Source organism: Trachinotus anak, unplaced genomic scaffold (assembly GCF_046630095.1).
Source record: "Trachinotus anak isolate AG129_WGS33_773 ecotype Australia unplaced genomic scaffold, CSIRO_AGI_Tana_v1 ptg000031l, whole genome shotgun sequence".
Classification (NCBI taxonomy): domain Eukaryota; kingdom Metazoa; phylum Chordata; class Actinopteri; order Carangiformes; family Carangidae; genus Trachinotus; species Trachinotus anak.
This window is the reverse complement of record NW_027273882.1, coordinates 6,969,362-6,993,318: the sequence shown is the minus strand read 5'-3', so window position 1 is coordinate 6,993,318 and position 23,957 is coordinate 6,969,362. Positions and strand designations below refer to the sequence as shown.

The 23,957-nt window shown below is 39.8% G+C and overlaps 2 protein-coding genes across 9 annotated transcripts in view; both read left to right on the top strand.

The window, feature by feature from the left end:
* The window catches only part of LOC139612143 (uridine-cytidine kinase-like 1), a 28,159-nt gene extending 19,132 nt beyond the window's left edge, over positions 1 to 9,027 (top strand). The window contains exons 8-15 of one of the 2 annotated variants that reach the window (XM_071467392.1): positions 15 to 34; positions 1,336 to 1,434; positions 2,053 to 2,146; positions 2,380 to 2,442; positions 3,367 to 3,489; positions 4,047 to 4,154; positions 4,653 to 4,809; positions 5,696 to 9,027. In XM_071467392.1, the coding sequence (XP_071323493.1) occupies positions 15 to 34; positions 1,336 to 1,434; positions 2,053 to 2,146; positions 2,380 to 2,442; positions 3,367 to 3,489; positions 4,047 to 4,154; positions 4,653 to 4,809; positions 5,696 to 5,772 (741 nt within the window). In that variant the 3' untranslated portion in view covers positions 5,773 to 9,027. The remainder of the gene's footprint in view (positions 1 to 14; positions 35 to 1,335; positions 1,435 to 2,052; positions 2,147 to 2,379; positions 2,443 to 3,366; positions 3,490 to 4,046; positions 4,155 to 4,652; positions 4,810 to 5,695) is intronic. The other variant, XM_071467393.1, reaches the window with a different exon arrangement.
* Positions 9,028 to 9,915: 888 nt separating this feature from the next.
* Positions 9,916 to 23,842, top strand: mpv17 (mitochondrial inner membrane protein MPV17). 7 transcript variants are annotated; one of them, XM_071467398.1, is made up of 8 exons: positions 9,916 to 10,051; positions 10,799 to 10,879; positions 13,698 to 13,813; positions 14,783 to 14,875; positions 17,365 to 17,460; positions 22,192 to 22,224; positions 22,365 to 22,417; positions 22,549 to 23,842. In XM_071467398.1, exons 2-8 carry the CDS (start codon positions 10,807 to 10,809, stop codon positions 22,616 to 22,618), a joined length of 534 nt encoding a protein of 177 aa, XP_071323499.1. In that variant the 5' UTR covers positions 9,916 to 10,051; positions 10,799 to 10,806; the 3' UTR covers positions 22,619 to 23,842. The 7 variants fall into 7 exon arrangements, with proteins under 7 accessions (XP_071323499.1, XP_071323500.1, XP_071323497.1 ...); XM_071467399.1 differs by having other exon boundaries at positions 9,920 to 10,051; positions 10,802 to 10,879; XM_071467396.1 differs by having other exon boundaries at positions 9,924 to 9,989.
* Positions 23,843 to 23,957: the final 115 nt, after the last annotated feature.

The window sequence follows — 23,957 nt, the reverse complement described above, 5'->3', positions numbered from 1 at the left end:
GTCACCTTCTTCAGAGGAAGCTCCGCTGGGATATGTGAGGTTCCCCTCGTGCATCCTCCTTTAGTTTTGTAGTTTTTAAAGCACAGTTTTTGTAGTTTTTATGCACTCTGGCCTTTTTCTATGCCTCTTTAACTGAATGAACGCTTTCACTGTAGTTAAGCCAATATGCTTGTTTGCTATTTTTGCTGCCTTTTATCACCAGAATTTGATGATAACACATTGAAGTTATGGCAGAAAAACATTACACTCATGTGCAACAGCATGCAGCAAACAAAACATCAGCAGACGTCTAACTGTCATCTCACTTCGTTGATCTTTAACATTAAATGCATGTGTTTGAAAGTGTATGTGGCACATTTGCTGATTTTGCATTTCTTGTTTTTCATTTTTGATCTTTCCCGGCAGTAACTATACAGAAAGTCAAATATGTCAACAACTTCTCAGCATATTGCTAATTCACATTGGGTATAAAGGAATAAGTTAAATATATTCTGTATAAGGAAGTGATTGAGTACCAACACCTTTAGCTTCCTATACTGATGTTCTCACCTTGACCTGTCCACCTAAACAAAGACACATGTTCATTATGGCTGCTTCTCCATCTGAGATCTCACCTCATGATGTGTTGGAGGCTGTTGTCACAGTGACCTGATGCTTCTCTGTGCAGATGTGCTGTGCAGTGCAGACCTCAGCACATCGAAGCACAGCAGCTGGATCCAAGAGGGCAGCTGCAGCTCATCAGTCAGCTGACTGATCGGGTCACTGTCCAGCATGATAATTGGATAATACTGAATGAGGTCAAATCATTTCAGTTAGTATACAGGATATGAGGCTGATACCTTCTGCCAATATTAGGCCTTTAAATAATTGATATCAGCTGAAATTAATTGATTACTTGGTCTTTAAAATGAATTATGACATGAAGGCTGTCGAGTGTCTCTTCCTTTTGAATCGTTGGAGCTGAAACTAAAATGTTTTCATCACTTGTGCTTTCACTGACGTCAGTGTCTCATGATTTTCTACATGTTGTTCAGAAACAATTCTTTTCTAAATTAAATATAGTTTTGGATTTAAAAAATATTCAGGTATAAAGGTATCACATATTGACAGGCAACAATGATCACTGATCACTTAATCAAATACAGAAAAGTCTTATCACCAAACCTGTTTCCTAAGAGGCAGCAAAATTAGACATAAATCCAATGAGCTTCTCCGTTAATAAACTCAACCAGGACAGTGTTTGAGAGCAGTGTAGAGTGTGTTACTTTGTCGTCCCTGATGTCAGCATGGCGCTTACTGTGTGTGTGTGTATGAATGTGTGTGTGTTCGCCACAGATCGGCTCTGGCCTCGGCTCATCAGGGTCAGCCTTTACCCAAAACCCTCAGTGTGATGGAGAGTACACCGCAGGTCCGCGGCATGCACACCATCATCAGGTCAGGACACACGTTCCACACAGAGTCTTATTCGCTCTGCTGAAAACACAACTTATCAGCAAATATCGTCACTTCCATAAAGCTGGAGTACGGAAGCCCTGAAAGGCAAGTGATTTTTTTTTTCCCACCAGGATAAGTTGTATTTTTGAAACTTTTTTTTTTTTGGCATAAACAACCCAGAGGCTGTGGTTTTTTTTCTGGGAAATAAGAAAGAAGAAAAAATAAATATTTTTTCACTTGACAAAAAACGTAGAAAAAAACTTTTTTTTTTTTACTTGACTCTCGTGACTTGTTTTCACAGATGAAAAAAAATCAAACAAACCAAAAAAACTATCCTGGCAAAAAAAAAAAAAAAAATTAAATTGCCTTTCAGGTCTTCTGTACTGGAGGACTTTAAAGAGATATAATAAAATAAAGAATAGTTAAAATCAAAGAAGCAAAGGCCCAGATATCCTGACTGTTACTCATGAGTGTGGGTCAAACTGTTGTCGTGTGTGTGTGTGTGTGTGTGTGTGTGTGTGTGTGTGTGTGTGTGTGTGTGTGTGTGTGTGTGTGTGTGTGTGTGTGTGTGTGTGTGTGTGTGTGTGTGTGTGTGTGTGTGTGTGTGTGTGTGTGTAGGAACAAGGAGACTAACCGGGACGAATTCATCTTCTACTCCAAGAGATTAATGAGGCTCCTGATCGAACATGCCCTCTCCTTCCTACCCCTCAAGGTGAGTTTTTGTGTTTGTGTGGAAGTCTGCAGATTATCGGCTGACCTCCTGCTTCCAGGGACACGTGAAGGTTGAAATAAACAGTGTCTGTCCACCACTCAGAAAACAACCGCAGCTTTTATTGTGTGTTGGTGAAACCTTTAGACGACCCCACGTGAATCAGCTGGTGAAACAGGGAAAGATGCTGTTTTCAGTTATTCTCTCCACCTCTGCATCTCTTTGTCTCCCTCCAGCCTGTATCAGTGGAGACACCTCAGGGTGGCGTCTACGAGGGCAAGAGGCTGAGCGGTAAACGGGTAAGTCAGCTTTTATTCTACAGTTCGACACCTGGTTAACCTGGTTATCATGAAGGTCACACTGGGTTAACTGAATGATCGTGTGTGTGGTCACCAAACTCAAGTCCGTCCGAGGCCATGTTCAGCCCTCCATTAAAAATCACTGCTCTCTCATTCATTTGAATGGAGCCAGTCTGTCAGCACAGTCAGAGGAGCTGCAGCAAAACAACGAAGGGTCGTCCAGCAAAAAGCAGTTAAACCTGGAGCAACGTTTTCTGCAGCACGGTTTCATCTGGTCGTTCAAATACATGCAAGCACACATTACTTTAATCTGTAACATTAACAATGTTTTATGACAAAAGATAAAATTGGTTGTGCCATTATGACTTTTTCTAACCATGAACTGTTTGTTCTCAGTTCTATCAAAGCTAGAAAACGAGATGATGACACTATTTTAGTTCAGGAAATCAGAAACAATGTCTCACCTCTGCTGTAAAGTCCAGTTGACACTGTAGGAGCCAAAATGCGTGTTTCTGTGTTGTTTATTATTTTAGTCTGCACAGGTTTGTTTTCATCACTTCTGGCAATGGACACGTGTGTTTGTGGTTTGACATTATTTACCTGTTCGTTTGTACGGCGGGATTCAGACAAAGAAGGTGGTTGGTTAATAAACAGTATTAAAACACATCTGGACTAAGCTGTGGATTTGTACGAACGTGTCACCGTGAAGAGCCCACTTAGCCTTTTAGCAGCTTTCTTCTGTGGACAGTAGTTGCTACAGACACTGTGGATGTTTGGTAAGATTTATGAGAAATACATTTTTACATTTAGCAACGTACGTGAAGACTTCAGGATCTTTGAGCTGCCAGGAAAGTGTTGAGGGATGAAGCGTTGTCAGATCCTGATGGGCGGCCACTGTGTTTTCTCTCATCTGTGTTTGTGCAGATCACCGGTGTGTCCATCCTGAGAGCAGGAGAGACCATGGAGCAGGCTCTCATGGCCGTGTGTAAAGACATCAGACTGGGAAAGATCCTCATCCAGACCAACCACGACACTGGAGAGCCCGAGGTTTGAGAGTTTTAAACATTACAACCTCAGTTTCTGGTACATACACCGTCACATGTAGCGTAAAGTACTAAAGTTATGCCTCACACAGTAAAATTATTTTTTTAACATGATTACATTGAAATCAAAGACCAAGTTTTCAGCACAAAAAACAGTTTGGTCGTCCAGGACAGTGGATTCACAGTTTTCTCAGTTATCAGCTTTGATTTCTTACTGTGTGGATGGAGTTTCTCGCACCTCGTCAACGCTCCCAACGGTGTTTTCCTGTTGTTTGTGGAACTTCATCAATGTTTAGTTTGTGATGTGATTTATCTGAGTTGTAGTGTTTAGATTTCCTAAATTAATTCTGTCCCTCACTCACATTTTTTAGACACTTTTTTACTTTACCTCCTTTAGCACATAAATACCTTGACTTATCTGACAAAGTGTAGCTATACAGGATGTTTCCAGGTATATTTGTCAATAATCATTTGTCTCATATTGTAACTTCATGATTTTAGCTTTTATCAGAGTATCTGCACATTTGTTATTTTATTCACCGTCTTGTTTCCGTCCTCCAGCTTCACTACCTTCGTCTGCCCAAAGACATCAGTGAGGACTACGTCATCCTGATGGACAGCACCGTGTCCACCGGAGCGGCTGCTCTCATGGCTGTCAGGGTGCTGCTGGTAGGTCCACACGGCTCCTCAGCTGTCATTTACAAAACATGTTTGGTTGTCAGCCTCTTAACCGTGAGATAACTTTAACATTCTGAATTTCAGGAGTACGCTGAAAAATTTTATACCAGCATTGAGAAATTTCAGGTTCCCTTTAAGCTACTGATTTGATTTGTAGTCATTCATCTTAAAATAACTGAATAGAAAATAGGGTTTGGTGATGTGGTAAAATGTACTTAAAGGTCCACACAGTCTAAAGGTAGATGTCCATGTGTTTGTGATTATAAAGCAGGTCTAGGTTCTATATTAATACTGTGAAAGTATCAAAGCCTCAGTCCACAGAGAAATGCACACAGCCTGTATTCAGAAACTGAGCCTTAAAACCAGCCGTCAGGACTTCTGGAACTTTGTGATGTCACAACAAAGCATATTTTTCATAAAACTTACTGATGTTCAGCGAGAAGAAAAAAGATCCATCCTCTCTCTCGCTTCACCCCTTTTCCTCTGAAGGACCATGATGTCGCAGAGGATAAGATCTTCCTGTTGTCGCTGCTCATGGCGGAGATGGGCGTGCACTCGGTGGCCTACGCTTTCCCTAAGGTCCGCATCATCACCACAGCGGTGGACAAAGAGGTCAACGACCAGTTCCACATCATACCAGGCATCGGTGAGCACGTTGCTTTTTCTCTCGCCTCAGTTTGTTGTTCCCAAGACGCAGTTTCACACAAGTCGATTTGCCTCCATTCATCGTCTGGGACAAGAAAAAAATAAATAAAATATTGTACAGAATTTTAAATGTAGGTTACAAACTGTTGCTGAAAGAATAAACTTTGTCCTGATGTTTAACAGACATATAAAAGGAAGTGTGTGCTCCTAAACAGTAAAGGCAGCTTGTTCTGAGTCTGTCTCCTCAGAGAACCTGACTGACCTTGCAGTGCTGTAAGAGCTCAACGGCTCAGTTATGTTCTCCAGAGCCAGCCACTGCAGAGGTTTATGAATTACCTTTAACCTTTATTGGCAGCCAGTGGAAGAGCGAAACAAAAGGTGATGCATGGATCCATCAGTAGAGGTTTTTAAAGCATAAATCAACACTGAACCGCAGAGAGCAGAAAACCTGCTGCTGCTCTGCCGTCACCTGTACAACATTTTAATCCTCAGACCTTCATCAGGCTTCATACAAACAGCACCAGGTAAACAGTACAAGGACAAGACTGGGTCCTTTCAACAAGGCAGCACACCCCGTTGCAGCTGCTTCTTTTGGGCAGTGCGTTTTGTGACCGGAGGAGAACGATATCTCGTCCACATGTATTCAAGCGCAAAATATGGCAGTGACAATAAATCAGATTCTGATTGTGACACAGTATAATTACTGATATCATAGAAAGTAGCTTCACATCACACAATAAGGTCCCATATTCCCACAGGGGTTTGGTGTCACTTTTTAAATCCCATTTGAGGTCTGGATCTTGTGTAGGAGGAGACACATAAAAAACCAACCTGTATCATTTGTCTCCTTTCACCTGCTGCAGTTTCCTTTTCACTCTCATCCAAAGGTAATTTTGGAGATCGTTACTTTGGCACCGATGCTCCGTCAGACTGGTGCGAAAGCGATGAAGGGATGGACTTCTGAAGACAGGGCGGATCGGGGATGTGGAGGGTTGTTACAGAAGCACTTATCCATTGAAGCCGTGACGCGCCGCTCCTTCATCCCTCTCCGCTCTGGATCTGCTCCTCCTGACCGCTGAGGTGATGCTGTATGAACTGCTTCCTGTTCAGAGAGTTCAGCGTCAGGTCAGTGAGGAGCTCGGTGGAGATCTGTTCCATTTGTGCCATTCCCCATTCATGTTTACAGCAAAGTTTAAAGGGGTCAAAGTTCAAAGTGTTACCTCTCCTGCAGGATGTTGGATACTTGTTGGTTTTGACATCTGTTCACACACACTCACACACTCTGTCCTCTGGATCGACCTCCAAAAGACAGTTTTAACACCGAGTTGTAATTACTCCACTGCAGGCTCAGAAGCTACCTACTGAGAAAAATGCTTGATTATAATGTTAATGATGTTGCCAGTAATGTGTTTTTGTTGCTAAAGCTGCAGGCTGTGAAGCTCCGGAGCTGACGTTGACACGTTTGAATGAACGTATCGCCAGTTTACTGTTGGAGCCTTAAAATCTTCCTTTCTAACCTTCCTAAGCCAGATATTGTAAATATATAATTGTTGGAAAAACCCCAGCTGGAGCGTTAGCTGGCAAGATTTAACTTGAGCGATGCTCAGTTTTAATCATTAGGTTTAACAGCAGTTACACAATGATGTACTTCAGAGTGTTCAGTCGATCAGTCTGCTACACGTCCAATCAGTAATCATCTGATTTTGCACAAAGACATGACCTCACCCATCTTTTAAGACGAGTCTGTATCATAATTATTGGATGTGAGGACTGCTGTTCTAAAGGACGTTTACAGAGTTTAATGTAATATGTCGTCTCTGATAAGTAGTGTGGTGTCTTTTCTTTTTCTTTTTCTTGGCTTTAAGCTTTTTGGAGGAGTTCTCAGTGTATTACAGCTCTGCGCTGCTGCTGAAGCTGCAGCTGTACTGGACTGTAAAATCGTGTTTACTCAGGCAACTCTCACTGAAAGGGACGACAATGACTCATACTTGAACGAGAAGAGTTGGAGGGAGGGAAGCTGTCAGATATTTTAGTGTACATTTCTTTTTTTCTTTTACTGATTTCTTCTGTTTTTGATCTCATTTCCAAACCTTCCTCTGATTCTGCTTCAGTAGGTCACTGCAGCAATAACAGAGCCACCACACGCCCGTCTTATTGCATCATAATAATTAACACACTTACTTTGTTACTTCATTACTAACAGTCATTAAGTCCCCATTTAGCATTTATACGAACCATATAAACACACTAAAGTGGTTTATAATGCAGTATAATGTAGTTATAAGCAGGTGTAACTGATTATTCATGTTTATACCTATAACTCCTCCTGTGGACACCTGTAAGTGGACACTGGTGTATAAACAGATAATGAACATCATATTAAAGTACAGTTGTCATCATAGATGTTGTGATTGTGAACACATGAAAAAGTCCCTATAGCTGCTTATCACTACTTTGTAGTGTGTTATTGACAGGGTTCCCACAGGTGCTTGACAGGTTGTGAATTTGAGAAGGAAAAAAAAAAACAAGACCTTGAAATTTTTTGAAAATAGACATAAATAAACATGGGTTATTGAAAGGGCTTGAATTGAATTTTATTCTGGGCAAGATTCTGCCATCACTGTAACACACAGCTGAGAAATGTTCAGAAATGTTGTAACAGAAATTAACCTTGATCAGTGTGTCAAACTATGCTGTGCTGAGTCCTTGAATTTGAGGGAATCTGGCCTGGAAAGTCCTTGAAAAGTACTTCAATGGGATGTTTCAGACGCTGTGGGAACCCTGTATAAACAATTTATTAAATGTTTCTATACTGTTTATAAATCCTAAATAGGGGGTGTAGTGAAGTCCCAACGCTCTAAACTTCTGTACGTCCTGGTTGCATTGAATGCTTTTAACAGCTGCTTTAAAGAAACAATATTAAACTCGGCTTTAGCTGCTCATTAAGTCGGCAGATAGTTAGCAAATGCTTTGTATTGCATTGCTTGTCAAACTTTGTGTAGAAGCCACTGATGTAACGCTCTGTGAAAAACAGTTGTGATGTGATAATAACCTCATAGACCAGATCAAAAGACACCAGGTGTTCTTTCTAAGAAAGTGGTCAAATACCATGAAATAAACAGCACTTGTGTTAGTATATGATAGGTGTATGAAAATAACTTTGTCATAGACTTGAAGCCTCCGTGGCGCCTCATATATAAACTTCCCAGTTTATTTTTCCAGCTCTAGAGAGAGGATGTAACGTAGAGACTGATCCACATGGGACGCTCACTTGTTGTGGTGACCGTGTTTATGTTTTTATTTATTTATTGTATCATTTGCAAGGATCCTGCATCTCAGCAGATTTGTGTTACACCACATCGCAGCCAGTTACACAACTTTCATACCCAGGCCTTACTCAGTCTGACTTTGACTTGTTGAACACAGGTTGAACTGTCATTAATAATGGCTGTGGTCCCTTCAGGTGCTCCTGTGCTATGAAACTTAGCCAGTGATCGCACAGTCTTTACCGGTGCACCTGAATGGAGCAGATCTATTATCAGTTACACCTTTGCCCCAGTCAAAAGTCCAGTAGTTACACTCCTCCTTATCATCTGATCAAAAAAAAAAACAGCAAATAAGAACAAATCACTTGAAAGAAAAGTCAGCTACTTTTATCTGTACTGTCTCATAACGATGTTTTTATTGTGTTGTTTTGTGTGGAAGCTGGTTGCCTTGCAATAAGTGATTTACATGGAAGAGTTTTGCTGAACTCTGTTCCTAATATATTCATTTTTCAGAAGCCATGTGCAGACTGGTGGCAGCCAGAGGAGCAAAGGTGTCACTATCTGCAACAATAATTAATCAGTTACTCCATCGACAGAAAAATAAGTATTTAAACAACTATTTTGATAATCGTTAAACGTTAAAATGATTTTTATGCAAAAATGGCAACGAAAAATGCTGTTTTTAGCCTCTTAAATATTAAGATTTCCTAATTTTCTCTGTTGGTCGGATAAACTAAGATGTTTAAAACCTTCATCTTGGACTGGGATGGACAGTCTAACAGCAGTAATGGCTCTTGTCTGGTCAGGTCCTGATCTCTGAGCCGGCTGCACTGACACTGACACACCTGAATGAAGTGCAGCACCTGTGTTTGACAGGTCAAACTGTCGGGTTGATGTTTTGTTTGTGTAACTTCCACCTCACTTGTACAGAATAAAACATGACTCTAAACCAGCTGAACTTTGTGTGGAGTTTAACTGCAGCTTGGATTCTGTCATTTGTTGAATGTTGGAGTTTCCTGCTAGAGGGCGGCAAACTTCACGTTTCCTTGTTTACAGCGGACGTGACGCAAAATGCAGTTCTTATGCTGCCTTCTAGTGCTGTAGGAAAAACCGGCTTTAACATCTTGTTCTATTTACAAGCCAATAAAGAGCAAACAGGATAAGGTAAGTGCAATGTCTTTACCCTTTGCGAGAACAGAATGCATGCTAAATAAATTATTAAAAGCTTTAAAAAGCAAGATAGTATGGAGACAGATTGCTGGCAATAATAGTTATACTTTTATTATTCTATGCATTTGGAAACATGAAACAATGTGATATCCAAAGACTGTGAACATATGAAAGATGGGTTATGCATTTCACCCGTTTAACTTTTTTGTTTCATTTTTGTGTTCGTTTTGACACCCTTTAGAATAATTTGTCATTGTGAAATAGAAAATTGTGCAAAATGGGTAGAAAGACAAAATATTGGCGTCACATGTCTGAGCAGTACCTTGTCCATCTGTTATCTCTGTATCTTTGGTCTTTTAATCTTGCAATTTAAGTTTAAAGTCGCATTAATCTGACGTGAGTTGTTGCTGTAGGGAAAAGTTTAAAAGTTAAAAGTAAAAGTTTTGCCTTGTTCCAGAAAAATTCAACATTTATTTGGTGTATTTGTTCTTCTTGATTTCTAAAACGGATCGAGAGCCTCCCAGAAAACTGCTTTTGCTCAAATGATTCCTCTGAATGTGACTGGGTGAAATGTGAACCTTTTTTTAGAACAGCGTTTCTCAGAAGTCGGAGCTGATGCGGAGACGTGAAGGCGTCGCCGGCGGCTGCGTCAGCGGCTCGTCATCAGGCGTGTGCGCTCTTTATTTATGTCCGTGTTTATTCCCGGTGTCTTAAACATTGAAAGGCAGAAAGTTGACGGTGATGAGTGAGTCCTTCACCACAGCCCGGACGTGTCCGATATATTCTTGTTTGGAAAGTTACAAAAGCGTGTGTTAACACTGACTTTAAGCATTATGATGTAATGTGTTTGTTGTATTTCCTAAGTTGTTTAAAGTTGTGAGTAGTTCGTTAGAAACCATCTGATTTAAGCCCGTGAGTGAGTTACTGTCTGTACCGCTGAGGTCTTCCATGTAACGTTAGCTTAGCCAGCTTGAGGCCGCATGTGACGCCGGACCGCGTTGAAAAACTCGACGCTTTTAAGTTTCCTCGGATATTTGTAAATCTGTGCATCTGTCAGACAATCATTTATATACTTTTATTAACCATTTGAAGCAGCTCTTCAATTCGGCATCGATAGATTTCACCGGGAATGGCACAGTTTGCTAGAATTTGGCTTTACATGATCAGTTCGCCATCAAATGTCATGTAGAGGAGGGTATAGGCTTATATTACATGTCGCTAAAATGTTAAGAAATCCCGCTCGATTGCCTTAAAAAAAAGGTCATAAATCGTGATGTGTAGAAAGGTTTTTGTTGTGTTTTATAGGCTGAACTGACAGTTTCCTGAATGGCAGCTCCGTCGAGGAAGCACTGTTGTTCCCACAGCTCGGCGCTGAAGCTGCAGACTAAACGAACCACCGAGCTGTGGACATAACGGCGCTGATTAGCGCTGATGAGTCGCTTGATTTGAGTCATGTTGCCTGCCGGCGGGCGGGGTGGGTTAGTGGGGAAAGTCACGTTTTCATAGTTTAATTTGGAGTCTGTGTTCACTTTGTGTGTCGTTTTGTTTTGAAAGCAGGGAGGATGGCAGGCCTGTGGAAATCCTACCAGGCCTTGATGACCAAATACCCCTGGAGTGTGCAGATAGTGACTGCAGGTATGACTGACACTACAGACACCAACCACTGTCAAATCTGCTGTCAGTCAAGATATCCTGTCAATCTCAGCTTCATCTCAGGTGTGATAAAGTGACAGCGAGCTCAGAGGTGGCTGAAACAAACAGTGCACCTCAGGTTTTAAGTCAACAAGAAAAGGGCCTTTGAACCAAGCGACCACGACTTTAGAATGAGCCTAAAGTGGCATTAACAAGTTTTTTGACCATTTAAAAATGATCATAATTCCCTTTGTAACTTGCAACTATTGATTTTTTCCCTCTATCGATTATTTTCTCAATTATTTTGTGTAATAAATGTGATTTTAAGACTGTGAAGAATACCTGTTATATCCCAGAGCATCTTTGTGTGCCTCGTTCAAGAGTCCAAAACCCAAATATGTTCAGTTTACAATGATACAGAACAAGAAAAACCTAAAATCCTCACAGTGAGGAAACTGGAACCAGAAATATGATTTTCAGTTATCAAAACAGTTGCTAATTAATTTTCTGTTGATCAGATAATCACTTATATTTAATACTTTTATATGTGTTTGATTAATCAGAACAACAGTGATCAATATAACCTGTTAGTGGAGCCCCAGTGATCAGAAGAAACTACAACAGCTCGTCAGGCTCAAATTTAAGGCAGGTTCTTGACTTTTTAGCCATAAATGTGCAGAAATCGCAGACATGGAGCCACATTTTCAGACCCTCAACATCTCCCCCCAAAATATGGCACATATACATTTTACAGCTCAACAAACTAATGCAAATGAATGCTCCTGTGAGTAGTTGTATTCAGTGTAGTTCAGTTTAATCACCACTAGATGGAGACAGAGCACGTTTGATGCATGATTTCAGCCAGAAGTGACTGAAGGCTAAAAATAATAAAACTCATATTCACATTCAAGTAGATGTTTGTGAACTAAAGTAAGTAGATCCTAAAAAATATACAATTTAATTCTTTTAATCCAAGACACAAGCACAACCACAAAGTCTTTCAGGTGCTGGGTAACAAAAATTCTGTCTCTTTCCCTATATTTAAAAAGGAAGAAGAAGAGTTAAAAAAAGCAGAGTACAGGTCTTTTTTTTCTCTTTTAGGTTTTTATAAACCACCAATTTCACTTTCACTAATGTAACACCAACCTAAGGTTCAGAATAAACACATTTTTCATTTCCAGAGTTGTGATTTATTATACTTGTTAAATGTTTAATGCAGCTTTTAGTGGACTTAATATGTTTATTTCTGTTTTTGAGGGGTTGTAATAGATATTATAGATAGATAGATATATCCACTCAGTCCTCTGCTTCTGTCCGTCAGCGTGTCCGAGTCAAAGTGACAGAGGAAATACTTGTTATTTAGAGTACAGTTGACATTTTCTGTGTGTGTGTGTGTGTGTACATGTCTCGTCATCCTAACTGCCTTTATTGGTTCTCCCATGACATTTTAAGGAAAGGTTACCTCTTGTTCAGCTGGGTCTATGTTATTACGCAGTGTTGTCAGTTTTAACAGCGGTATGTGGTCGTGGTCAGTTTGGGCTCCACCTGCTGAACGGCTGCTTGATGCCTCTTTTTATGTGTCAGGACAAAAAAAAATCTACACTAAATGTCAAAAAGGAGTCAAGTTAGCAGCTGTGGTTTTGTTCAGTGCATCATGTCGACTTCAAGTTCCAATAATCAATATATAGAAATACACTGGCAGTGGATCAGATGACAGAGAGAATTGTCACCAACTCTACTGAGCTTTCCAGCCTCTTTAATCTCACTGGTTTGGTTTTAAAACACTTTTACTGCAACATTGACTCTCATCATTTTTCATTAACCTTGTCTCCTGCAGCTGTTTTCAGCAAAGACGCTCTGATAAACCCACTGAATACTAAACAGCAGTAAAGGAAGTGAGACATTTAGCAGCTGAAGAGCCAGATATTTACCCCAGAAGTTAATGGAGACTGGGCGAATGCAAATGCCCTGCACAGCGAGCTCCCAGCCGGCTGGACTCTGCTGCACGTCTTTCCTCTTTTCTCTGTCCCTGTGTTTCCTGCGGCGCTTCACTGTCCTGTGTAATAAGGGCATAAAAATAATAAAATAATAATAATCTAAAAAAATAAAATAAAATAATTCGCTTTATGAGATGATAATGTCAGGGTTGTGTGATGTTCATGTCAGTTTTCTGTTCTGCAGTGGCTGAAAAATGAATGAATGCAAACTTAAATTCAGCATCAGTACAATAGTAACTGCAGAAAACTGCATGAAGAAGATCCAGTGTTTGGTTTTTACATCAGTGCAACAGAGCAGCGCTGAAAACGTGTTTCTGAGCAGATTTATGACTTTAATACAGACAGTGCAGAGATGACAGGAAACAAGGGAGAGAGATTCCTGTTGTGACTTTAATGCAAAAAATGATCAGGTGTTTATTCAGACGTGAGACCAACATGTTTTATTGACATTAGCCCGACGTGAAGGACGAGCACATCTGAACGGGGCTAGAAAGGCTCTAAAGATGTTGCTGGTCATTGTTCGCGTCTTCATCCCAAACAGTGCTGAAGCTCCTGCGGCTCAGTGCGTCACTTCAGGATGATTACCATGTGTTGATCAATTGCCCAAGTTTGCTATTTTTATTTCCATTTAATTAGATGAGACATGTTTGTATCACAACCAGATACAAACAAACTGGGAGACCATGTGTTTCTTGTTTTTTTTGTTTGTTTTTTGTGCCAATACCCCATGACAGCTATTTGTAATTAAAACAACCGTCAAATTCAGTTTTCATCACTTATCCACTGGGATAATATTCCCTCTAACGTCCTCCTGTCTCCTCCAGGGTCTCTAGTGGGCGTCGGTGACGTCATATCCCAGCAGCTGATTGAGAGACGAGGGTTGGCTCAACACAACGTGCTGCGGACGGCAAAGATGATGAGCATCGGTTTCGTTTTTGTGGTAAGTTTCCTCACACTACAAGTTGTGTGATAACAGATGTGTTGACATGTCGGTGACTTTGCTCACAGCTGCAGAAACAGACGACGATAAACTTGACGAAGGTGTTAAATAAACCAAGGTGGTGAAGTGTGGACAGATTACTCTTCTCCAACAACTGTCCAGTCTCAGTGAGGTGGTTTAGACATCAGCAGATATAAACTGCAGCCTCAAGACGCATGAAATGATCAGGTGTATTTAATTTTCTTTGTAAAATATGTGTATCAAATGTTGTCTGTTTGATATGAGAAGATAAAATGAAAAGCACAGGGACTATATCATGAAAAGAACGATATCAGTGGCATCACATTTCATATTCACAGGCCTTTATAACAGAAATACATGAGTGTGTAGTTAGGCACTTGTGTCTCTGTTGTGTTGTGGATTCTTTTCCCTGTTACCTATTGTGTGTTCGTGCCTTTGTATGTTTGACAGCTGCACAATTCACCTTTCAAGTGGTACATTTTTTTTGTGACATCACTACGATGAAGGTTTATTTATATTTCTATAATCGTCTTACGCTCCACCAATCAGGTTCCTCGTCATCTGAAACAGTAGATTTACAGATGTTTGTCTTGAAAGTAGCTCACAGGAGTCAGTGTTTCACTGTAATGACATGTTCACTGGCAGCTGTATTTGACCCCGTTCATCTGTTTCATAGCTCATGCATCATGTATCGGTCGAATGCGCATTAATAATACATTTGGTTTGTTAGTTTACCTTCAGGAAGTCTGCAGCACCGCTGATTAAACATGTATTTTGATTCATTCGGATCTTTTTGTTTGGTTTGTTTTTTCCCCAGAAGATGTTTCAGTGTTTTGTTTTGACAGCTTCACCAAGTCCATTATTTCACTGTATGGATTATAAAATGTATTTATAGGAGAATGAGCTCCAGGACTAATTCACTGATTTATTTCTTAATGTTCACATCAGGGTCCAGTAATCGGGAGCTGGTACAAAGTTCTGGACAGACTGGTTGTTGGAGGAACTAAAAGTGCGGCCATGAAGAAGATGCTGGTTGACCAGGTGAGAGAAGCAGCCAATAAACTGGTTGGCCCTCCTTCTTCTTCTTCTTCTTCTTCTTCTTCTTCTTCTTCTTATTCTTCTTATTCTTCTTATTCTTCTTATTCTTCTTCTTATTATTATTATTATTATGCTGCTTCTTCTTCTTCAGCTTCTTCTTCTTCTCAGATGAAATGAAATGAACTGTCAGCTGAGTCCCAGCCACAGATACAGTTTTCTCCCGTCAGGCAGGCGATGCTCTGTCATGCTAACAGGAGGAAACTGATAATCTAATTCTGTCAAGTGTTTGAACAGACAGAGCTGCACAGTTCAGCTGTTGACTCCATTTGTTTAAACTTAATCTGACCCCCCCCCCCAACCAATAATAGAGCAACTAACAATTATTTTCATAACTGATTTATCTTCTCTTTATTTCCTTGATTTAAAAAATAATTGTTTGGCCAATAAAATATCATAAAATAGTAAAGAAATGTCTTCACAGTTTCACAGAGCCCAAGGTGATGTCTTCCACTTATTTTATTTACCTGACTAGCGGCTCAGAGAGTGGACTTTAAATTGAGAGAAGAGTGTTGAAAATAACTGTACATTAACTCCATATATACACAGAGTCATGTGGAGTTAATAGTGAGAAGCTGGAGCCGGTGCAGGCTGACGGCAACAGTTAGAGAACAAGTACTTAGGAAACATGAACACGATGAGGCAACAGGGCTCATAAAATATAATGATTAAAAATTTAATCACAAGAACTTGAGTCATGTCTTCAAGCAAAATGAACAATTATTCTCTGGTTTCATCTTCTCCAGTTTGAGGATTTGCTGCTTTTCCTTTTGTTGCTCGGACAAAACAAGATATTTGAAAACATCGTGTTGGACTCTGTGCAGCTTGATGGATATTTTTCACTGTTTTCTGACATTTTATAGACTAAACATTCAGCAGATTTATCAGTAGTGGAACTAATCTTTAGTTCCAACCCTGAAACAGACAAGGATGAAAAATAAACTGCCTGAGAGAAATGTTAACTTTAACTTTAACTTTACCAAATGTATTGTCAGTAAACTCTAAAATGCAGCTCTCTTGTAAAAAATGGTTCATCATAAACTATACAAACTGGAGAAGCATCAGTTTTCCTCCTCGCACTCTGCCCTCTGGTGTCTGATTGTATAAAACTGCAGCAGGACAGATGCAGGTTAAACTAAAACCACCACAGAATAAGACCTCGGAGCTTTCAATATCTCCCTCTAATGAAATATTCAAAGTGAAGTGAAGGGTTCACTCCTACGCCTGAATAGTTATGTGGTCACACCGACTGTACGCTGCTCCCTCTGCCCCTGTATACGTAACGAGTATAAAGTGCCATTTGGTGACTTGAAAGATTTAAGGCGATGCAGCTGCAGCGTCTTCCTGCGTCAGACCTGAGTAACAGAGGAGCAGCGTCTCTCCGCTGTTGAGTCAATGTAAACAACCGAGCAGAGACCGAGGTCCGTCCTGAAGTGATTTCACATTTCCTTTGAGCGTCCTGTGGAGAATCCACTGTGGAGTCCTTTATTCTGCTTCAGTTCACGCGTCACATCTTCACTTTCAGACCCTGATGTAGTGTCAGCACAGTCACAAAACAGCCCAGCAAAGAAAATGTTTTGTTACATTTGGTTGATTCAGTTTAGTTTATTACATCTATGTGTTTATCAGGCACCATCATGTACAGTTTAATTGTCCCAGATTAAGCTACGATTAGATTTCACATTTGTTTCATTAACTAGGTAACTCACACTGTCAGGAGGCAGGAGGTAAAATAAACCTCAAACTTTTCAGATTATTGTCCTTTACTGTTATTTCAGTAAAATAAATCAATAGTGTAACATGTGCCTCTAACACTTCATTCAGAAAACAGGAGAGTATTAAATGTTATATAAGATTTTATTGAGTTTTCATATACTAAAAAAAAATAAAGAATAAAAATCGAATCACGATTATAAAAGCAAATAAAAATGAACAAACAAATAAATAATAAAGACAGTTAAACAGTGGTAAACAGTTTAACGTTGTTAAAGTGTTTACCACAGAGCTAAGATCAGGTTGTATGTGTTTAACTTATCATAACTTCATAAATACTTCACATATTTAAAGATGCATTCAAAAACAAATCTCTTCCATCATAATTATTCTAAAATTAGTTCAAACATTTTTTACTCATCCAAATAAAGTAATTGTAATATTCTTAAATCCCTTATAAATCCGGCTGAGCTCTCACACTAAACAGAAACCAGTGGTCGTGTGTCCTCTGGATTCTTAATGATACAAATCACTGCAAACATTTTACCTGTTTAAACTTCAAATGGTAAAACTGGTGTTGAACTGAGTGAAGAGCAACAAACTGCATGGCCCTCAAGTTAATGAATAGACCATTTATTCGTTTTCTTCATTTGCCCCGTTATTATTTTCCCATCTTCTCCAGGTAAAGTCTCTGATCGTTTCTTATTCGCGTGTCTTCACAGTTGTGTTTTGCTCCATGCTTCCTGGGAGCGTTCCTCTGTATCTCTGGAGCTCTGAACGGACTGACGGTGGAGGAAAACGTCAACAAGCTCAAGAGGGTAATTAGATTTTTTACTTTAACACCACATCACAGTCGTTAGTTCTCAGGATGATCCCTCTTCTCCTCTTCAAGAGGTTTGTGTTGTTTTTCCCACAGTGCACGTTGGCATCTTCCACATGCTTTTCCTTGCGTGACTTGTTTGGTGTTGAAGTCCATAAAATCGACAGAATGACCTGGGTTAGTTGAACTTGAAAAACTCTCAGACTCTGGGTCAGATTTATCTCCTGAGGTAAAGGTTCAGCGTTTGACCTGATCTGTCCTCTGTCCACATTTTTTATTTATGAATGTTGCAATAAAAGCACGACAGCAAAGTGTGGACAGCACACATAACTAAAGGTTAACTTGATTTAAGAACAATAAAAAAGAAAAACATATATATTTTTTAAGTTTTAGACCAAAAAGCCTGATATTTATCAGACAGTATACTGTAGAAATCATTTCCATTCACTTACAGCTGAGGATTATGAACAAAATGTGCTATAATTGTGAAATAAATCATGCACTTGGTAAGTGATTGAAAACCATATTGGAGCTGCTGGTTTTCACTGACATCTTTTATACTTTGGTTGTTGCAGCTGTGAAATGGTGAATTACAGTCCACTCTGTTGTAAAAATGTCTTGAGAACTTGCAGAAACCCTGCGTTCACCTCTCCTCTCGCTCCCTTGTGGTGGTTGCATTTTTCAGCGTTTAGACATCAGCATGACCTTTATGCATGAATGCACTTTTAAAAATTTTTTTTTTTTTTTAATTTAGACATTTAGTTGGTCCTGGACTTTTTCTTCTAACTTAACTCAACCTGTAATTCTATATTTAGCCTTGAGACAACAGTAACTTCTCAGCAGAAGAGCAGTGTGTTTTCTGTGCGAACGCAGCGCAGGTAGATGAGAGTACACAGGGAGGAAGTTTGGTTTTCATTGTAGGTTCGGTATCTGACCTCCAACACTCACCTCTCATTATTATTAGAAACTGTTTCCTGTGATGGGGAAGAGACCAGAGGGAGAGCGAGGGACTGTGGAAATAGCCAGAGTGACTCATACCTTCACATATATATATGTGTGTGTGTGTGTGTGTGTGTGTGTGTGTGTCTGAGTGTGTATTTGTATGCTAGGTCATAGCTAACTGTCATCTTGTGCCAGCTGCTCAAACGTCCGTCACCGCCTTGCTTACCCAACACGCCGCTGATCATCATCAATTATTTACAAGAGGAGGCGCGGGGACCTGAAAGGCCAACCTGGTAAATGTCAGAAAGGACAGAAAATAAATGACAAATGTGCTCATTACAACAAGCTGTGGCACCCAGGAAATGTGAGAGGAAAATTAATGGAGCCACTGATCAAAGAGCCGCGCTGACTGTTGGAGTTGGACATAGCTTCAGTCAAGTCTTCACCTCTGTCCTTTTCCTTACCTGCACTGGACCAGCAAGTCTGGAGCGCCTCCCCAGCTTTGTACCAGATACTAACAGGGCTCTTGTGTGTAATGTGCTCAAAGATGTCGGTGTGTGTTCAGAACTGTCTTGATGCATCTTGAAGGATCTATATGCAGGTTTTTGCTATTGAGCATGAGTGTTGCAAGCTCAGCCTGAAACTTCTTTCCTTTACTCGGCAAGATCCGTCTCCTGTGGTGAAAAGCAACCCTTTTCTTCTACTGACGTTAGCATGCTAACCAGCTAGCTCTGACGCAGTCAGGCCGTCTCAACATTTTCCAATCCAGAGTCAGTGTAGCATCCAGTCTGCCCTGGAGAAGCAGCTCTGCTCGGAGGACGTATTATAAACTCTTATAATGTAAACACAATGAGGCCTGAAGCTCTTCGCAAGACTGGTAAATAAACAGCTGCTAATGCTAACGCTGGCTATGTGGCATTAGCAAAACTTACAAATGGCTCCTTTAGATTATTTATCAGTATTTTACACATATATTTGAGTCTCAACAGAAGTGAAATGACAAGAACTGAAGTGAGAGAACAGGAAACTGACACTGTAAAGATCACTGGACATGAACATGGTCACTTCCTTAAACCCCATCAGGGCAGCCCTCCCTTACTAATTCACACTGGGTTTGAGTATTGTATAGTATATTATAGTATATTATAGTATAGAATGCATCAACTAAGTATAATCAAGAATGTTGGTATGTGAGCAAAGTTTAAGTCAAAAACTTTCTCCACCTGAAGATTTGCTGCTTTTCTTTGTCTTATTTGATAGTAAACTGGATGTTTTAAGTTTGAACAGACAAATTTCATGATATTTATGGTCAAATTGTGATGGGAATTCAGTTCTACAGTGTCGGCAATGTGATGGCATTTTACTCTATTTTTCATGTTTAATAAAGGTAACGATTCGTCAGTTAATTGATAAAATAAGCAGGTTGGGTGCAGCCCTCGAACACTTCATACTCAGAATCTGCTCAGGTTGTAGTGTGATGATCGGGACACTGCTTTGGTCCCACAAAGGAAATGAAATATTTAAATAAAGAGCAGATGATGGTGAGACAGTTGTAGCTAAATGAAAAATAAATCATTCAAATTCCTTGTTGTTTAATTGGCAGCGGTTTTCCAAAATCAGTTTAATTGACGTCTGTATAATTTTCTGTCAGTATAAGACACTAAAGTGCATTTATGTTTGTACATTCTATATTTATATAGTATATGATTTATTGTTTAGTGACTGTGAAAACGGCAGCTTGAGAGAAAGGTCCTGTGTTCTCCAGAGTGGGAGGAAAGATTTTGACGTGCATCTGACGCAGTGATCAGCTGTAATTTCACCTCAGGTGCCAAAGTAGCTTGTTTGGCCATAATTAGAAAAAAACCAACCAGGAAAAAATTGTAACTGGAACATTGGCTTGTTTTTTTTATATGTCGAGACATGTTGAGGTGACCTTTTAAGATGACACAGTGAAGTTGTGTGTGCGTGTTGTGTATAAACTCTGTTCTTTCATATTTACTGTGGAGTCAGAAAGTCACCGTCCACCACCAAGGACCTTTAGTTTTCTCATTTATCATTTTATTTATCCGTTTTATCATTTTTCAAGTCAAAGACCGTTTCTTAAACATGATGACAGACGCTTTCCGCTAATTAAAGTACAACATTTAAATAGTTTAATCACTATGTCGGTGTCCTAGAAGGTAGAAAACATCTTTTCCCAGCAGAGACAGAAGACTGTACAAATCTCTGCCTGATTTCTATGTGAAAATATCCTGTTTCAAAAGACATCTGAGCTTCAGTCAGTGAAAATTATGTGTTTGCATCAAGTTTTTTAAGGGATGAGCTCATTAACTCTGTACATACACCTTCAGTCCCTGTCAAACTACTGTAGATATAAAGAACTCGACTATAAGTAAATACAGCAACTGTACAGTAGGTGTTTGGATGGATCAGTTGTGTTTGAATGTTTCAGCACCATGGACAGGGACAGAACTGTTGTGAAGGCTGCAGTGTGAAACACTGATGGTCGCACTTGTTTCAAATGTAAGAGATAATGATGATGATAAGAACGTTAGTACAGGATGAGGAAGCTGTGGTGAGGACGTCACAAACATCAGTGACCTGGACGTGGTTCAGTTTGTGGATATTAGTGGTTCAGCTGGATATTTTTCTGATGCAGGCCTGTTATAGTTTTATTTTTATTATTATGTGGCAGATTGAACTAAATACAACTTTCAGTACCAGTGTGTAAGAGCCAATATGTGTGAGTTTTAAATGAGTTTAGAACTGTAACTAATCTTAAGTCAATTTAATAAAGATTTTTTTTTTGTAACACTTTATGTTATGTTGGCATAAAGTGTCAAAACACACAAAAACACGGTGTGTGTATCCTTGAGCTCTTTCTAATTAATGCCATTAAATGTATATATTGATAATTATCAGTAATATAAAGTATTATAAAATAATTAAATCATGTGGCTCTTCCAGATCTTCAAATTTTATCGAACCTAATGGATGAAATTCTGATATTACTGTAAAGAGTCATTTCAGGTGGGGGTTGTGATGTATTTTTTCCAGTGGTTGTGTATTGGAAAAAATGCTTTTTGGGCACCCACTCATCAACCACCTGGAAACAGCCTGACGGCCATTAAGCCTCTTCCAGACAAACATCCAGAACGCCACAGTAACCGCGAAGCAGCGCTAATGAAACGCCACAGTGACGTCCTCAAACACCATGAAAGTATCTGTTAAGCCTGTTCCACCACTTCGCTCTGGACTGTCAACCAGGTGACTTTCCAGAAAAGGTTTTGTCCAGACAGTCAGCTCAGGCCATTTTAGAAAATGTATCCTTCTGTTAGAAATTAAATCAATGTTCACAAAGTCTTTCTTTTCTAAATCAATTCCTACTTTTTAAAAGCAGTGATGTGGAACAATTGGTCAACATTAAAGGGGAAGTGAAGATTTTTCCAGTCCCACAGTACAACGTGACTCTATACATCTATATACTCTATCTGTTACTTGGCCGGCTGCTGGGATTCTTGGCTTCCTAACTCCGTTTCCACTCTCTATTGTTTTGGAAAGAAACTCCACCAACTGGAGTTTCAACCCATCACCATCTCTCACTTCATCCCCCACGGGCAGATTCAACTGCTCTGTGGTGGAAAACGTTGGAGGGCTGAACCTGATCCCTGAGTAGGACGAGCAGAGCAGATGTTTGATATGGAAACAAGCTCTGTCAACAATATCTGCGCATTATTCAGCGCTCATTATGATGCCAATATAATAACTTTATTTACTCTGTACACAGGACTACACAGATGCCCTCATCTCAAATTACTATGTAAGTCTTTCTTGTATGGTTCAGCATTTTTTTCATGTCTGCTTGTGAAGTGAATGTCTGTTTTTGTTTGAAATACATTTGCCTCATGTTATGCATCATTTGACTGAACTGTCCCGTGAATGTTGTCTGTCGTGTTTCAGCTTTGGCCTCCGGTCCAGATCGCCAACTTCTACTTCATTCCACTGCACCACAGGTACGTTTATGGATTCATTAACATACAAAAGAATGAGAGTCTAAATTTGGTCAGTGTAAAATCTGAGAGCCAGTTACAGAAGGTTCACACCTGTTGACCCCATTGAAATGCATTTCTCCCCCTGCCCGTAGGTTGGCCGTCGTCCAGATCGTTGCTGTCGCCTGGAACTCCTACCTGACCTGGAAGGCCAATAAGATGTGAAGGATGACGAGTCCGACCTGTTTTGTTGTTGTTGTTTATGATAATGGTTTTACACTCATTTGTAGTGTGTGTGAATGTGTGTGTGACATGGGCTGTTCTGGTTGAACTTAGTTGAGCGTACTTCTGTTCTGATATTTCCAAAGTGTAAAACTGTGACTGAGTCACTCGTAAAGGTCGGGAGGAAACGCTCGTCTACTCCGAATGACAAATTCACACTTGAAAGTCAAACTTGCATTTGCAGAAATGTCTGTGAAAGTTTGTTATTTATGGAAATGGGATTTGGCAGTGATGCTGCAGTGTAGCCCCACACACACACACACACACACACACACACACACACACACACACACACACACACACACACACACACTGACTGGTTGAGAGGAAACTTTTATAATCCTTTTAATCTATTGTTAATCACTTGGAGTAATTGGGACAGCTTGGATAGTTTGTTACTGGTTAATTGCACCATGTTTTCTTTTATGATGAAGGAAAATTTTCTCTTTTGTCTCTTTGATCTGTGATTTTTTTTTTAGTATATCCAAGAGTTTCTTATATTTTGCAGTTTACATGTTTTGTTTACCCATTTTCTCTATGTGACACACCTATGTACTTTTATTTTAGCTACTGTCCAACATTTCCCAAAATGCCTTTTTAACAACACTCAGGAGAAAGCAAGCAACGTTTTTTTTAGATTTCTGTAATAAATGTACATGAACAACAGTCAAGAAACGCACAATCTTTCACCCAGTAATACCAAGTCTAATGCTGCATTCAAGCCATATCAGATCATGATTATAAGGTTCCAATGAATAAACAGCGTTCGTGTAAACATTGAAGTCTTTATTCCCTCTTTGAAACGGATTTTTCTCACACATTGGATAGATCTGACTCTGCAGTTAATAATACAGAAGTGCCTGAAAACCCAGGAAGCATGAACGCCTCACATCAGCCAAAGTCCATCGTTCAGTGTAATTTAAAAATTCAACCAACTCTCCTCTCACACACCAACCTCCAGTCGTGTTAATGACCTGTTAACATGGGAATCGTGCTCATCTCCAACATATGACGTGAAAGCAGCATCATCAGTTGCAGGTCTCAATGCATTCTGGTCTACTGAGGCTTCTGTGGGTGAAGTATATAGCATTAACTGAAAGTTTTAAAACAAATCATGGCTTGTTCTTTGATACTGAAATAGTGAAAATAAAACCTGATGTTAAAGAGCCCAGCATTTTTGGGAATTTGCTCATTCGCTATCTTGCCAAAAGTAGATGATACCACTCTAAGCTGTATGGTAAATATAAAACTACAGCCAGAAGGAGCTTAGCATAGCTTAGCT

Bases quoted from the DNA above. Each gene is read 5' to 3' on its own strand.
- mpv17 (XM_071467396.1), top strand. The intron at 10,880-13,697 runs GTATGACTGACA...TGTCTCCTCCAG, and splicing joins TGTGCAGATAGTGACTGCAG to GGTCTCTAGTGGGCGTCGGT. The intron at 13,814-14,782 runs GTAAGTTTCCTC...TGTTCACATCAG, and splicing joins GCATCGGTTTCGTTTTTGTG to GGTCCAGTAATCGGGAGCTG.